The sequence below is a fragment of the Bos indicus x Bos taurus genome, chromosome 2, assembly GCF_003369695.1.
Source record: "Bos indicus x Bos taurus breed Angus x Brahman F1 hybrid chromosome 2, Bos_hybrid_MaternalHap_v2.0, whole genome shotgun sequence".
NCBI classification, from domain to species: domain Eukaryota; kingdom Metazoa; phylum Chordata; class Mammalia; order Artiodactyla; family Bovidae; genus Bos; species Bos indicus x Bos taurus.
The window spans coordinates 90625636-90641205 of record NC_040077.1 but is presented as its reverse complement, the minus strand read 5'-3'; the positions used below and the strand labels follow the sequence as shown (position 1 = coordinate 90641205).

At 41.5% G+C, this 15570-nt stretch overlaps 1 protein-coding gene across 5 annotated transcripts in view; it reads right to left on the bottom strand.

Moving 5' to 3' along the window:
• Window positions 1-15570, bottom strand: part of KIAA2012 (KIAA2012 ortholog) — a 126127-nt gene that overhangs the window by 11761 nt on the left and 98796 nt on the right. For all 5 annotated transcript variants that reach the window (XR_003514882.1, XR_003514885.1, XM_027564505.1 and 2 more), the window contains 2 exons: window positions 6629-6719; window positions 3895-4060 (listed from right to left, as the gene is read on the bottom strand). Coding sequence is in view for 3 of the 5 variants with exons in the window: in XM_027564505.1 (XP_027420306.1) it covers window positions 3895-4060; window positions 6629-6719 (257 nt within the window). In the remaining 2 variants the exon portion in view is untranslated. The remainder of the gene's footprint in view (window positions 1-3894; window positions 4061-6628; window positions 6720-15570) is intronic.

The window sequence follows — 15570 nt, the reverse complement described above, 5'->3', positions numbered from 1 at the left end:
TCAGTGGGCTTAAAATACTCAGTAAAACACGTTGCTAACAGATAAGCTGTCATCCAGGCTTTGTTGTTCTACATACAGAACACAGGCAGAATAGATTTAGCATAAATCTTAAGGGCCCTAGGATTTTTGGAATGGTAAATGAGCACGGGCTTCAACTTCAAGTCACAAGCTGCATTAGCCCCTAACATGATGTCAGCCTGTCCTTTGAAGCTTTGATGCCAGGCATTGATGTGTCTCCAGCTCTGAAAGTCCAAGATGGCATCTTCTTTCAACATAAGGCTGTTCATCAACATTGAAGATCTGTTGTTTAGAGTAGCCACCTTCATTATCTTAGAGCTTCTGGATAACTTGCGGCTTCACCTTCATGCCTTAAACCTTATGAACCAACATTTGCTCACTTCAAATTCATCTTCTGCAGCTTCTTCACCTCTCTGAGCCTTCACAGAATTGAAGAAAGTTAAGACCTTGCTCTGGTTTAGGCTTTGGCTTATGAGAATGTTGTGGTTGGTTTGATCTTCCATCCAGACCACTTAAAACCTTCTCCATATCAGCAATAAGCCCGTTTTATTTTCTTACCATTCATGTATTCACTGGAGTAGCACTTTTAATTTCCTTCAAGAACTTTTCCTTTGCAGTCACAACTTAGCTAACCATTTGGTGCAAGAGGCCAAGCTTTTTGGCCCCTCTCAGCTTTCCACGTGGCTTCCTCATTAACCATTTCTAGCTTTTGATATAAATTGAGAAACATGAGTTGTTGTTCGCTGTTGTGAGACACAGGAGACGTTTCCTTTTACATGAACACTTAGAGGCTCCTGCAGGGTTATCAACTGGCCTGATTTCAATGTTGTCGTGTCTCGGGGAAGGGGGGTGGGGGAGAGGCTTGAGGAAAGGAACAGAGGGAACGGCTGGTTGGTGGAGCAGTCAGAACACACACATTTATTGATTAAATTGACCATCTCATATGGGTATGGTTCATGATACCCCAAAACAATTACAATGGTAACATCAAATATCACTTACTGATCACACTTTAGCATCAATATCAGTAACAGATACACAGATGATACCACCCTTATGGCAGAAAATGAAGAACTAAAGAGCTTCTTGATGAAAGTGAAAGAGGAGAGTGAAAAATTTGGCTTAAAACTCAACATTCATAAAACTGAGATCATGGCATCCAGTCCCATCACTTAATGGCAAATAGATGGGGAAACAGTGGAGACAGTGGCTGACTTTATTTTTTTGGGCTCCAGAATCACTGCAGATGGTGACTGCAGCCATGAAATTAAAAGACACTTGCTCCTTGGAAGAAAAGCTATGACCAACCTAGACAGCATATTGAAAAGTAGAGACATTGCTTTGCCAACAAAGGTCTGTTTAGTCCAAGCTATGGTTTTTCCGGTAGTCATTTTGGATGTGAGAGTTGGACCATAAAGAAAGCTGAGTGCCAAAGGATTGATGCTTTTGAACTGTGGTGTTAGAGAAGACTCTTGAGAGTCCCTTGGACTGCAAGGAGATCCAACCAGTCCATCCTAAAGGAAATCAGTCCTGAATATCATTGGAAGGACTGATGCTGAAACTGAAGCTCCAATTCTTTGGCCACCTGTTACGAAGAACTGACTCATTGGAAAAGACCGTGATGCTGGGAAAGATTGAAGGCAGGAGGAGAACGGGATGACAGAGGGTGAAATAGTTGGATGGCATCAGTGACTCGATGTACATGAGTATGAGCAAGCCCCAAGAGTTGGTGATGGACAGGGAGGCCTGGCGTGCTGCATGCAGTCCATGGGGTCGCAAAGAGTTGGACACGACTGAACTGAACTGATCACATCACCAAAACAAATACAATAATAATGAAAAAGCTTGAAATGTTTCGAGATTATCAAAATGTGACACAGAGACATGAAATGAGCAAATGCTGTTCGAAAAAATGGTGCTGATAGACTTGCTTGAACTTTCAATATGTAAAATCACATTATCTGTGAAGCCAATAAAGTGAAGCACAATAAAATGAGAGACATGCCTGTAACTTCTGGAGCATAAACATGAAAGGATTGTCTTTTGTTATTCATTAACAAGCCCCTTTCAACAGCACCTGAGATTATGTTAATACCATTATTTTGGAAAGCCCCTGAAAAGGGGCACTGGTTACCAGGAGAACCAATCACATGATCAGAACATTGGACTTTTCAGCCCCCTGCCCCTCCCACTACCTTAGAGGAGGGGAGAAGGGTTAGAAGTTGCATTAATCACCATTTGCCAGTGACTTAATCAATTCTGCTTGTGTAACAAAGCCCCCATAAAAGCTCTAACCAAATGTGTTCAGACTGCTCCAGGGCTGGTGAACACATCTGTGTGGTAGGAGGGTGGCACATCCCAAACTCCAAGGGGACAGGAGCACCTGTGCTTGGGACCCGTCAGGGCCTTGCCCTGTGTGTCTCTTCCTCGCTGTTCACGTGGACAGTGAGTCCCCTGCATATGAACCTTCAAGTTGTGAACTTCCAAAGATGTGGACATGCATTTGCATGTCCAATCACATGTTAGTTCACGTGTCTGGTGTACATTGTCACATGCATGCGTCCTCTACAAGTGGTTGTGCTTTTGTGTACTTTACAATTTGATAGAGTAGTACAGTATCTTTACTGCAAGACCAGGATGTTCACCCAATGCCAGCCCTCGTACGCCAGCACTGTTCTACTCTACTTTTCAAGTGTTAGTCGCTCAGTTGTGTCTGACTCTTTGGGACACCATGGACTGTAGCCCGCCAGGCTCCTCTCTGTCCTTGGGATTCTCCAGGGAAGAATACTGGAGTGGGTTGTCATTCCCTTCTCCAGGGGATCTTCCTGACCCAGGGATTGAACCCAGGTCTCAAGCACTGCCGGCCAATTTTAGGGAAGAATAAAAATGTTTTGTTTCTGTATTTGTTATGAATTATTTGTGTGAAAGGACTTCCCTGGTGGCTCAGATGGTAAAGTGTCTGCCTGCAGTGCAGGAGATCTGGGTTTGATCCCTGGGTTGGGGAGATCTCCTGGAGAAGGAAATGGCAACCCACTCCAGTACTCTTGCCTGGAAAATTCCATGGACTGAGCAGCCTGGTAGGCTACAGTCCATGGGGCTGCAAAGAATCGGACACGACTGAGCGACTTCACTTTACTTTATTTGTGTGAAAAGTATTACAAACCTATTGCAGTATAGTACTATATAGCTGACTGTGTTAGCTGGGTACCTAGGCTAACTTTATTGCACTTAATGAACAAACTGAACTTATGAACATGCTCTTAAACTCATTTGTATGTAGGGGACTTACTGTATCCTTTAAAATATCTTTTGTAATAAATCAGTAGTAGTAAGTAAATGTTTCCTGAGCTATTCTAGCAAATTACTGAAACTGAGGATGGGTTGTAGGAACCCCCTATTTATAGCTTTTTGATCAGAAGTACAGGTGACAACCTGAGACTTGGTGGCTGAAGTGGAACAGGCATGTGGGACTGAGCCCTTAACCTGTGGGGTCTGTGCTAATTCCTGGTAGTTAGCGTCAGAGTAGAATTGTAGGTCACCTGGTTGGTCTCCAGAGAGCTGAAGAATTGGTTGATGTGGGAAAAGCCTTCACACATTTGATGTCGGAAATGATATGAAAGTGTAGGAAAACTAAGCTTCCTTCTAGTACCTTTGTAGAAATTAGAAAAGGGTACCCCCTGCTTCAGAAAGATGCAACCCATTACTGGGATGCAGGGCATAGTGAGTGAACCACAGAGTGGATTTGAGCTCTCACTGCCCCCTTTGCAGTTGGCCTTGTCTAGTAAGCAGTCTATACAACTGGACATGGCAACTGTGATGGGAGCACCTTCCAGGTGGGGTTTTGGACCAAGCGCCTACCTAGGTGTTTACACTCACGTTACTGATGTTGTTTGATGTCTTCTGGTTGAACAGCCTTGGCTCAGTCTTCCCTTCTTTTCCTCTTGGAAGAAAAGATGTGTCTATAGGATCCAGCCCTTCTGGTGAGTCAGGCCCATGTCCTGAAAGTCCTCTGTGCCGATGGTGTACATTATAATCTTTGCTCCTTTGGGAAAAAGTAAAACAGCAGAACCAAACTAAAGAAAAACTCTGGTGTACACACCACTATATGTAGAATAAACAAGAGAATTTGCTGTATAGAATAGGGAACTCTAGACGATACCTTGTTATAGCCTACAATGGAAAAGAACCAGAAAAAAAAAAGTTATGTATAATTGAATCACTTTGCTGTTCACCTGAAACTGGATCACAGCCTTGTCGTGGCGAAGGGGCCAGCATAACTCAATGAAGCTATGAGCCATGCCATGCAGGGCCACCAAAGACAGAGCAGTCATAGTGGAGCTTCTGACAAAATGTGGTCCACAGGAGGAGGAAATGGCAACCCACTCCAGTATTCTTGCCTAGAGAACCTCATGAACAGTTTGAAAAGGCAAAAGATATGACACCAAGATAAGACCTCCTCCCATATGCTTTGGGGGATAGCAGAGGGCAATTACTAATAGCTCCAGAAAGAATGAAGCAGCCGGGCCAAAGCAGGAACAGTCCTAAGCTGTGGATGTGTCTAGTGTTGTAAAGGACAATATTGCATAGAAGCCTGGAATGTTAGGTCTGTGAATCAAGGTAAACTGGACGTGGTCAAGCAGCAGATGGTAAGACTGATCATGGACATCTTAGGACTCAGTGAACTAAAATGGACGGGAATGGGTGAATTTAATTCAGATGACCATTATATCTAGTACTATGGGCAAAAATGCCTTAGAAGAAATAGCCTTCATAGACAACAAAAGAGTTCAAAATGCAGTACTTGGGTACAACCTCAAAAGTGACAGAATGAGCTTGGGTCGTTTCTAAGCAAACCATTCAACATCATTGTAAATGATGACCATACTTCAATTACAAAGAAAAAGAAAACCTCTAGTGAGCAAGAAAGAGGGGAAAATGAACAAACGCTGACTGAACCACTGTGCTCTGCCAGGCACTGCACTGTGGCGGGCATTTTACACACGTGGTCAGCCCTCTTTCTCTCAACACATCCCTGAATAAAGGAGATTAGAAAGTCTGGCCTTCACTTTTGGGGTTCTCTCAGGCTGAAGTTTCTTTTATCTGTGGCTTAGTTGAAGAAAAAGTGACCTTTAAGAAAGAGTGTCATCAGAACATGAACCTACCTATATATCCATTTTTTACACCCTCTGAATTCTATTCTTGATCAAATTCAGCCACCAAAGTTCACTGCTGTATGAGTATGATCCTGTGTAGAACCGCTGTCACGGACCATTTGCCTGGAGGGCAGCTGACTTACGTTCTCCAGGTAAAAATGTCACCACGACAGAGCCACATGGATTCAGTGACGGCTGCTGCAGCAGCTACTGTTGTGCCAGGCCTGGTCCTGAAGATTTTATTTTTTAGCTAAATCAGTATTATATTTACTGTGCTGGGCTAGTACAGAGCCTTACTATAGAAACTTGAGAAATACTTGTCGAATGAGGTAAATGGAATTTCCTATAAATAAATGAGTCTTTAAGTCATTCAATGTCACTCTATAAAAACCCATAGAAATATCCTTTAGAATTTAGTGGTAGGAAAACCTTTATTTCCCCTGAGGAATAAGCATGCTGCAAACAAGAACCACAAAACCTGATTGAGTTGCTCCTTTCTGGCTTTTTTTGCTTTCACATTCAGTCTGAAAGTCTGAAGTTTTCTATTTTTCAGTTTTCTCTTTTTTTTGAAAGTCTGAACTTTAGTCACTTACTGGAGATTGTTGATGTTGTTTTTTCTTTTCCTCCAGATTAAAAAATATATATATTTTTTATATTATCTAGTTTTTTGGTTTTTTTTTTTTTTTTTGGTGGATAGGCTGGGGTGGGGGGGTGTGCGTTATTATAAGCAGTTTAAATCCATTTGGAGAAGATGAAATACAAAAGTTAAAAAGTGGAATTCTTCAGATAGCTGCCTCACCACCCAAGTGCTCGTCCTTCTTTATTCCTAGGGAACGCCCAGCCTTTTTTTGACCCAGGAGGGAATCGTTCTACCACAAGGCAGGTGAGGGCAGATTCGCCAATCACTGAGGCTCATGGGAGGTCACAGGAGGCTGTCGTTCCAGCTGCTACTGCCAAACAAGGCTTAGGTCAGGTGACTGAGCCTGACTGTCTGAGCTGCTGGCTGATGAGCTCATAGTTAGCACATAGCACGTAGGAAGCACTTAATACATGTTAGCAATTTATTAGTATTAATGGTATTACTGATTTTACCCAGGGCTGAGTGAATGCTAAGAGGAGAAACCAAGGTTGAGTTGACAGACCTCTACTTTCTGGGCACGGCCGCAGAGCTCCGATGTGGAAAAACGGAGAAAGTGGCTTCCACACGGTTCAGAGTTCAACTTTGCTTCTCACCCACCCAGCCAAAGAACAGGTTTAAAAGTGGGAAACACATCACAATATAATCCTTCCCCCAAATCTTTGTTTCTTAGCCAGTAATTTGATTCTGGTTGCCAGAGCCTGTGGTTGGTTAGCTGAGAGTCTTCACATGGCTTAGAAAAAAACAGAAATGAAGTTCATTAAAAGCAAAGAAAAACAAAAGTTGAAAAGTCCATGTTAGGACGGCTTTGAATACTTACGCCTTTTGGACAGTATCTGCCTCAGGGGTCTGCATGTGCTTGGCCAGGGAAGCACAAAGAGGGTCAAGGGTCATATTCCTCCGCACTGGGTCTGCGAAGACAAAAAGCATCCTGAATCAGCAAAGGACAGCAGGCTGTGATCCTAGACACGAGAATACATCTACCTGGTGAGCAGTCAACAGCATGCCAATTAGAACAATAGGGTATGTTATACCTAGGAAATTCGCAAATGCTGCAGAAACTAGAGCTGACACATGGCAAGTGATATTAAAATCAGTAAGCCCCATTGGGAAAGCGATGTGACAGTACATATCAAGATCTAGTAAAACGTTCTTGTCTTTGATCAGGAATCTCACTCCTGGGTATTATCATAAGGAAAAAATTTAAAAGAAGAAACAAGCTTTTTGTACAAAGTTGTTCATTACATGGTCAATAATAAAAAATTAGAAACAGCCAAACAATGGGAAATTTGCAATGCATTATTTTGACATTCAAAATTATGGTTGAAAAGATAAATCAGTAGTATGGAAAATACGATATAACGACAAGTAAAAAATAGTAAACTATAGAATTGTGTATTAAAGCTCTATAAAATATGTGTGTAGATGAATAAGAGCTGGAAGAGAAAACAGAAAGAGGAAATAATATGTTAACGGGGTTTATGTGTGTTTAAATTTTTTCTTAAAACCCCAGCGTGGTTATAACCTTGAAAAGAAAATTGATGAAAAAACTGTTATATTTTTGAGGAAGGTTTATGCAGGCTACACAGCTATTGCTGGGTTCTCTGAAGACCGTACTGGGTAGTTTTTAGAATGAGAAGAGTCTCCAGACTGACTTCATATTAGACTAGGATACTTTTTATTTTAGTTACTTTAAACAATTTTTAATTATGAAAGATATATTTCATTGAAGAAAATAGGAAAACACAAGTATAAATAAGAACCCTCCCCATCAACACATAATTATTAGAATGACTAAAAAGCCTGACTATACTGAGAATTAACAAAGATCCAGAGGAACTGGAATGTTCATTCACTGTTGGTTAAAATATAAAATGGTACAACCACTTAGGAAAACTGACCGTTTCCTGAAAAATTAAATATTAAATATACCATATCATCCAGCCATTATACTTCTAGGTATTTTACTCAAAAAGGATGAAAGCATATGTCCACATAAGTACTTATACACAAATGGTCATAGCAACTTTATTTGCAATAGTCAAAAACTTGCGACAACCGACATACCCATCAACAGGTGAATGGATAAAATGCTAGTATACACATACAATGCAAGACTGCTCAGTAGCAAATAGAAAGGAAGTTTTGATACACTCAACAATATGGATGAATCTCAAAAGAATTATGTGGAGTAAAAGCAACCAAAGAACGGTATGTATGGTATGCTTCCATTTAGTAAATTCTAGAAAGTGAAAACCAGTCTATAGTGACAGAAAGCAGATTGGTTTGGAAATGAGAGAGACTGGTGTTAGAGACCGGAGGCAGAAGAATCGTTTGGAAAAGATGAAATGTTTTGTCTTGATTGTGGTGAGTTTCACGAGTATAGATATGTATCAGAACTTACCTAGTAGATCTTGAGTTCTCATCACAAGAAAAAAAAGTAACTGTGTGTGCTGACTGATGTTAACTGTGGTAACCATTTTGCAATATATATCACATCATAGTGTGGTACCTCTTAAACTAATTACAATGTTATATGTCAATTATATCTCCAGAAAACTAGAAGCTGCCCCTTCAAATCATAGCAATATTTAATGTTTCTATAGAAGAAAATTGATGGTAGAATAATTTTATATTCTACTAAATAATTATACATAATTAAAATCTAAGGAAAAGTGAAGTTGATTGCATTAAAATCTTTATAGAAAAATAGCAATATTTAACACTTAAAGATAATTTATCTAATTGTCCAATTTAAATAGGTATAATTTATTATAAGGCTGTTTAAAAAGCTTAACAAAGTTAAGTTATATGGCCACCTCATGCAAAGAGTTGACTCATTGGAAAAGACTCTGATGCTGGGAGGGATTGGGGGCAGGAGGAGAAGGGGACGACAGAGGATGAGATGGCTGGATGGCATCACTGACTCGATGGACGTGAGTTTGGGTGAACTCCGGGAGTTGGTGATGGATAGGGAGGCCTGGCGTGCTGTGGTTCATGGGGTCGCAAAGAGTTGGACACGACTGAGCAACTGAACTGAACTGAACTGAAGATATATTAATACAAATAAAGTGTTTAAAACAGTGCTGGCACCTGCTAAAAACAAGACCCCCCCAAAAAATTAACCCACCACTACAACAAAACCCCCAAAACCCAAAAAACCCTGACTCATGGTCAAGGTTTTATGTATGTAGTTGTACTTACATACAACTACAGCAAATATTTTGGTGTATATACTTTCATGCATATATAGTAAATATATACTCATATTTTAATAAGTTAATGAAATAATACATATAATTCAAATCAACTTTTATGTTATTAGAATCTCCTATATCATTAAATATCCTAAAAATGATTTTAATACCAGCATGGCATTTCATCATATGGATACCTTAACTGACTTAACCAAACATGTAGCTATTAAAATTCAAGTTGTTTTGAATTTTTATAACTAAAATGTACTTTATATAGCATATGCTTATAAGGAATGTTTCTGTTTACCAAAGGACTTAATTCTTTGTCCACATCTATTACGATTGAAGAATGTACAGTCTTAAGGGTAAAATCTCTATTGCTGAATTGCTTCCCAGAAAATTTGTACCAATTTACATGCCAAAGAAATCGTCATTCATTCTTTCATTTATCCCATGTTTATTAAATACCTGCTACATGATGGTCATTATATTAGGTGCTGGGAATATAGTGGTGAGTAGGATGGATACACACCCTGGTCTCAGGAAGCTTAAATTTTAGTCAGGAAGATGGATACTAGCACAAAGTAAAACAAAAGAAAAATGAAATAATTTAAAAAGTTAAAAAAAAAACTTTTTGAAACGAAGACTCTAATATTCAATCCCTTCTCTCTTTGAGCAGTAGATTCTTGCATGAATTAATTGATTTTTCCTCAATTTTGTTTATTTAAAGATATCATAACTTCAAAGAGCCCCTTGATGAAAGTGAAAAAGGAGAGTGAAAAAGTTGGTTTAAAACTCAACATTCAGAAAACTAAGATCATGGCATCCGGTCCCATCACTTCATGGCAAATAGATGGGGAAACAATGGAAACAGTGAGAGACTTTATTGTTTTGGGCTCCAAAATCACTGCAGATGATGACTGCATCCATTAAATTAGAAGTTGCTTGCTCCTTGGAAGAAAAGCTATGATCAACAGACAGCATATTAAGAATCAGAGACGTTATTACTTTGCCAACAAAGGTCCATGTAGTCAAAGCAATGGTTTCTTCAGTAGTCATGTATGGATGTGAGAGTTCGACCACAAAGAAAGCTGAGCGCTGAAGAATTGATGCTTTTGAACTGTGGTGTTGGAGAAGACTCTTGAGAGTCCCTTGGACTGCAAGGAGATCCAACCAGTCCATCCTAAAGGAAATCCGTCCTGAATATTCACTGGAAGGACTGATGCTGAAGCTGAAACTCCAATAGTTTGGCTACCTGATATGAAGAACTGACTCATTGGAAAAGACGCTGATGCTGGGAAAGATTGAAGGCAGGGGGAGAAGGGGACAAAAGAGGATGAGATGGTTGGATGGCATCACTGAAGCTTTAGTTGGTGATGGACAGGGAAGCTTGGTGTGCTGCAGTCCATGGGGCTGCAAAGAGTCAGACACAACTGAGCAACTGAACTGGTAACTTCAAAAAAAGATTTGAAAAGAAAAAATGTACCTGTTATCCCACCAGCATTATTCCCTTAATACTAGTAATAATTTACTCATTTTTCAGTGTTCAGTGGTGTCTGCACTGCCATGCAGAGGAACTTGGGTTCCTTTCTGCTATTCCCAAATGTTAAGGATGGCATCTACTGTCTCATACATCAACCTCCAGACTTTGGAGTGTGGACAAAATTGTCAGTGTATGAGGTTGCTGAGGAAACTGGAAAGGTTGATTGGCTTGGTACCCGGAATTTATTTTGTCTTGGATAACATGTAAATATTAATAGAGAGTTGGAACTGATTTAAGTATTTTTGTGATTAAGAGGAATTCTGTGAAGGTTTCTTTCCCTAATTTGCGGGCTTAATAAAATCTGTCTGATGGAACGGATTTCACTGCTCTTCACCACTGTTTTGAAATTTGGGACAAAGCACTATATGACCAGCAGAGGGCGCGTTTGTATTGACCAAAAGCTGAGGGTTTACAACTAGTGTGATTTCACGGTTTTGATTAGAATTGATATCCTGTCGCTGGGAAGTGGACCATAGAAGAGTGTTTTGTTGTTTCTCTAGTAAAACAACCTTATATTTAGGAAGTATTGGAATAAACCAAGTCAGTATTTGACTAATAGCCTACAATTTTCAGTTAAGTTCAGTCGCTCAGTTGTGTCCGACTCTGCGACCCCATGAATTGCAGCACACCAGGCCTCCCTGTCCATCACCAACTCCTGGAGTTCACTCAAACTCACGTCCATCGAGTCAGTGATGCCATCCAGCCATCTCATCCTCTGTCGTCCCCTTCTCCTTCTGCCCCCAGTCCCTCCGAGCATCAGAGTTTTTTCCAATGAGTCAGCTCTTCGCATGAGGTGGCCAAAGTACTGGAGTTTCAGCTTCAGCATCATTCCTTCCAAAGAACACCCAGGACTGATCTCCCTTAGGATGGACTGGTTGGATCTCCTTGCAGTCCAAGGAACTCTCAAGAGTTTTCTCCAACACCACGGTTCCAAAGCATCAATTCTTCAGCACTCAGCTTTCTTCACAGTCCAACTCTCACATCCATACATGACCACTGGAAAAACCATAGCCTTGACTAGACAGACCTTTGTTGGCAAAGTAATGTCTCTGCTTTTCAATATGCTATCTAGGTTGGTCATAACTTTCCTTCCAAGGAGCAAGCGTCTTTTAATTTCATGGCTGCAATCACCATCTGCAGTGATTTTGGAGCCCAGAAAAATAAAGTCTGACACTGTTTCCACTGTTTCCCCATCTATTTCCCATGAAGTGATGGGACCAGATGCCATGATCTTCATTTTCTGAATGTTGAGCTTTAAGCCAACTTTTTCACTCTCCTCTTTCAATTTGATGAAGAGGCTTTTTAGTTCCTCTTCACTTTCTGGCATAAGGGTGGTGTCATCTGCATATCTGAGGTTATTGATATTTCTCCTGGCAATCTTGATTCCAGCTTGTGCTTCTTCCAGCCCAGCATTTCTCATGATGTACTCTGCATATAAGCAGGGTGGCAATATACAGCCTTGACGAACTCCTTTTCCTATTTGGAACCAGTCTGTTGTTCCATGTCCAGTTCTAACTGTTGCTTCCTGACCTGCATATAGGTTTCTCAAGAGGCAGGTCAGGTGGTCTGGTATGCCCATCTCTTTTAACTGTTTTTAAAAAAGCTAAAACAGCAGAGCATAGAAAAACTACTGTATAATGATCACCCATGTACTTACCACCTACCTTTGTGAAATCTTAACATTTTGCCATATTCGATGCACATTTTTTCTGAAGATGTGCATCTTCGGATGCACATAAATAAAACAATTCAGATATCATCTAAGGCTTTATTGTATCACATAAAATCCTATTTCCCTCACTCTCTCCCCAGAGGGGAGTCACTAAGTCATGTCCAACTCTTTGTGACCCCATAGACTACAGCCCGCCAGGCTCCACTGTCCGTGGGATTATCCTGGCAGGAATACTGGAGTCGGTCACCATTTCCTTCTCCAGGGGGTCTTCCCGACCCAGGGATTGAACTCCCATCTCCTGCAATATAGGCGGATTCTTTACCACTGAACCACCATGGAAGCCCTTAAATTTGGTATTTATCAACTGACTGACTTCAGAATATGCTACCCCCTAAACACTGCACCTTGGCATATTGACTACTTTAAGTGGAAGGAATCTGAGAAAGGGGAGTGCAAATTATCAGACCTGCTACTCATGTAAGAAGTAGGTTCTATTGGGTTGGCCAAAAAGTTTGTTTGTGTTTTTCTGTAAGATGTTATGGAAAAACTCAAAAGAACTTTTTGGCCAACTCAATACCTGGAGGAAGGGAGCACCCTTATCTCTGAAGACAGAGGGACTCTGAGAGGAAAGCAGACAAACAAGCCTTGCTCTCCTTCCTCGACTTGATTACCCTTTGTACATATCCCTTTCTCCTATCACATTTTCCCACAACTCTCCACTCTTCATCAAACCTACTTAAAAAAATGCTCAGGCTTAACCACTTCTTCTGGTCCTTATTTCTTTATAAAACCTCCCATGTGACATAAAGCTTATATCAAATAAATCTGTGTGCTTTTCTCTTAGTCTGTCTTTGTCATTTTAATTTTCAGGCCCAGCTAGGGCCTCAAAGAGAGTAGAAGAAAAGTTTTTCCTCTCCTACACAGGTCTCTCCCAGGTGGCTCAGTGGTAAAGAGTCTGCCTGCCAATGCAGAAGTCATAGGAGATGTGGGTTCGATCCCTGGGTTGGGAAGATCCCCTGGAGGAGGAAATGGCAACCCACTCCAGTATTCCTGCCTAGAGAATCCCTTGGATAGAGGAGCCTGGCGGGCCCCAGTCCATGGGGTGGCAAAGAGTTGGATACACTGATTGCACACACTAACAGTACTTTCAGATTTTAACAACCAGTAGAGTTACCAGGCTGTGATGGTGCAGGAGTGGCCGAGAGGAGCTACCCCACATCTGAGGTCAGGGGCGGCAGCCGAGAGGGCTACCCCACATCCAAGGAGTGGCGGCTGCGCGGGTGCAGGAGGGCTGAGAGGAGCTACTCCACGTTCAAGGTCAGGAGGGGCGACTCATCCAAGGTAAGGAGCAGTGGCTGCGCTTTGCTGGAGCAGCTGTGAAGAGATACCCCATGTATCTCTCAAGGTAAGAGAAACCCAAGTAAGACGGTATGTGTTGCAAGAGGGCATCAGAGGGCAGGCACACTGAAACCATAATCACATAAAACTAGTCAATCTGATCACATGGACCACAGCCTTGTCTAACTCAATGAAATTAAGCCATGCCATGTGGGGCCACCCAAGACGGACGGGTCATGGTGGAGAGGTCTGACAGAATGTGGTCCACTGGAGAAGGGAATGGCAAACCACTTCAGTATTCTTGCCTTGAGAACCCCATGAACAGTATGAAAAGGCAAAATGATAGGATACTGAAAGGGGAACTCCCCAGGTTGGTAAGTGCCCAATATGCTACTGGAGATCAGTGGAGAAATAACTCCAGAAAGAATGAAGGGAAGGAGCCAAAGCAAAAACAATACCCAGTTGTGGATGTGACTGGTGATGGAAGCAAAGTCCAATGCTGTAAAGAGCAATATTGCATAGGAACCTGGAATGTTAGGTCCATGAATCAAGGCAAATTGGAAGTGGTCAAACAGGAGATGGCAAGAGTGAATGTCGACATTCTAGGGATCAGCGAACTAAAATGGACTGGAATGGGTGAATTTAACTCAGATGACCATTATATCTACTACTGTGGGCAGGAATCCCTTAGAAGAAATGGAGTAGCCATCATGGTCAACAAAAGAGTCTGAAATGCAGTACTTGGATGCAATCTCAAAAACAACAGAATGATATCTGTTTGTTTCCAAGGCAAACCATTCAATATCACGGTAATCCAAGTCTATGCCCCGACCAGTAATGCTGAAGAAGCTGATGTTGAACGGTTTTATGAAGACCTACAAGGCCTTTTAGAACTAACACCCAAAAAAGATGTCCTTTTCATTATAGGGGTTGCTGCTGCTGCTAAGTTGCTTCAGCCGTGTCCAACTCTGTGCGACCCCATAGAGGGCAGCCTACCAGGCTCCCCCATCCCTGGGATTCTCCAGGCAAGAACACTGGAGTGGGTTGCCATTTCCTTCTCCAGTGCATGAAAGTGAAAAGTGAAAGTGAAGTCGCTCAGTCGTGTCCGACTCAGCGACCCCATGGACTGCAGCATACCAGGCTCCTCTGTCCATGGGATTTTCCAAGCAAAAGTACTGGAGTGGGTCGCCATTGGGGACTGGAATGCAAAATCAAGAAGTCAATAAACACCTGGAGTAACATGCAAATTTGGCCTTGGAGTATGGAATGAAGTAGGGCAAAGGCTAAAAGAGTTTTGCCAAGAGAACGCACTGGTCATTGCAAACACCCTCTTCCAACAACACAAGAGAAGACTCTACACATGGACATCACCAGATGGTCAACACCGAAATCAGATTGATTATATTCTTTGCAGCCAAAGATGGAGAAGCTCTATACAGTCAGCAAAAACAAGACCAGGAGCTGACTGTGGCTCAGATCATGAACACCTTATTGCCAAATTCAGACTTAAATTGAAGAAAGTAGGGAAAACCACTAGACCATTCAGGTATGACCTAAATCAAATCCCTCATGACTACACAGTGGAAGTGAGAAATAGATTTAAGGGACTAGATCTGATAGACAGAGTGCCTGATGAACTGTGGATGGAGGTTCATGACTTTGTATAGGAGACAGGGATCAAGACCATCCCCAAAGAAAAGAAATGCAAAAAAGCAAAATGGCTGTCTGAGGAGGCCTTACAAATAGCTGTGAAAAGAAGAGAAGTGAAAAGCAAAGGAGAAAAGGAAAGATATCAGCATCTGAATGCAGAGTTCCAAATAATAGCAAGGAGAGATAAGAAAGCCTTCCTCAGCTATCAATACAAAGAAATAGAGGAAAACAACAGAATTGGAAAGACTAGAGATCTCTTCAAGAAAATTAGAGATACCCAGGGAACATTTCATGCAAAGATGGGCTTGATAAAGGACAGAAATGGTATGGACCTAACAGAAGCAGAAGATATTAAGAAGAGG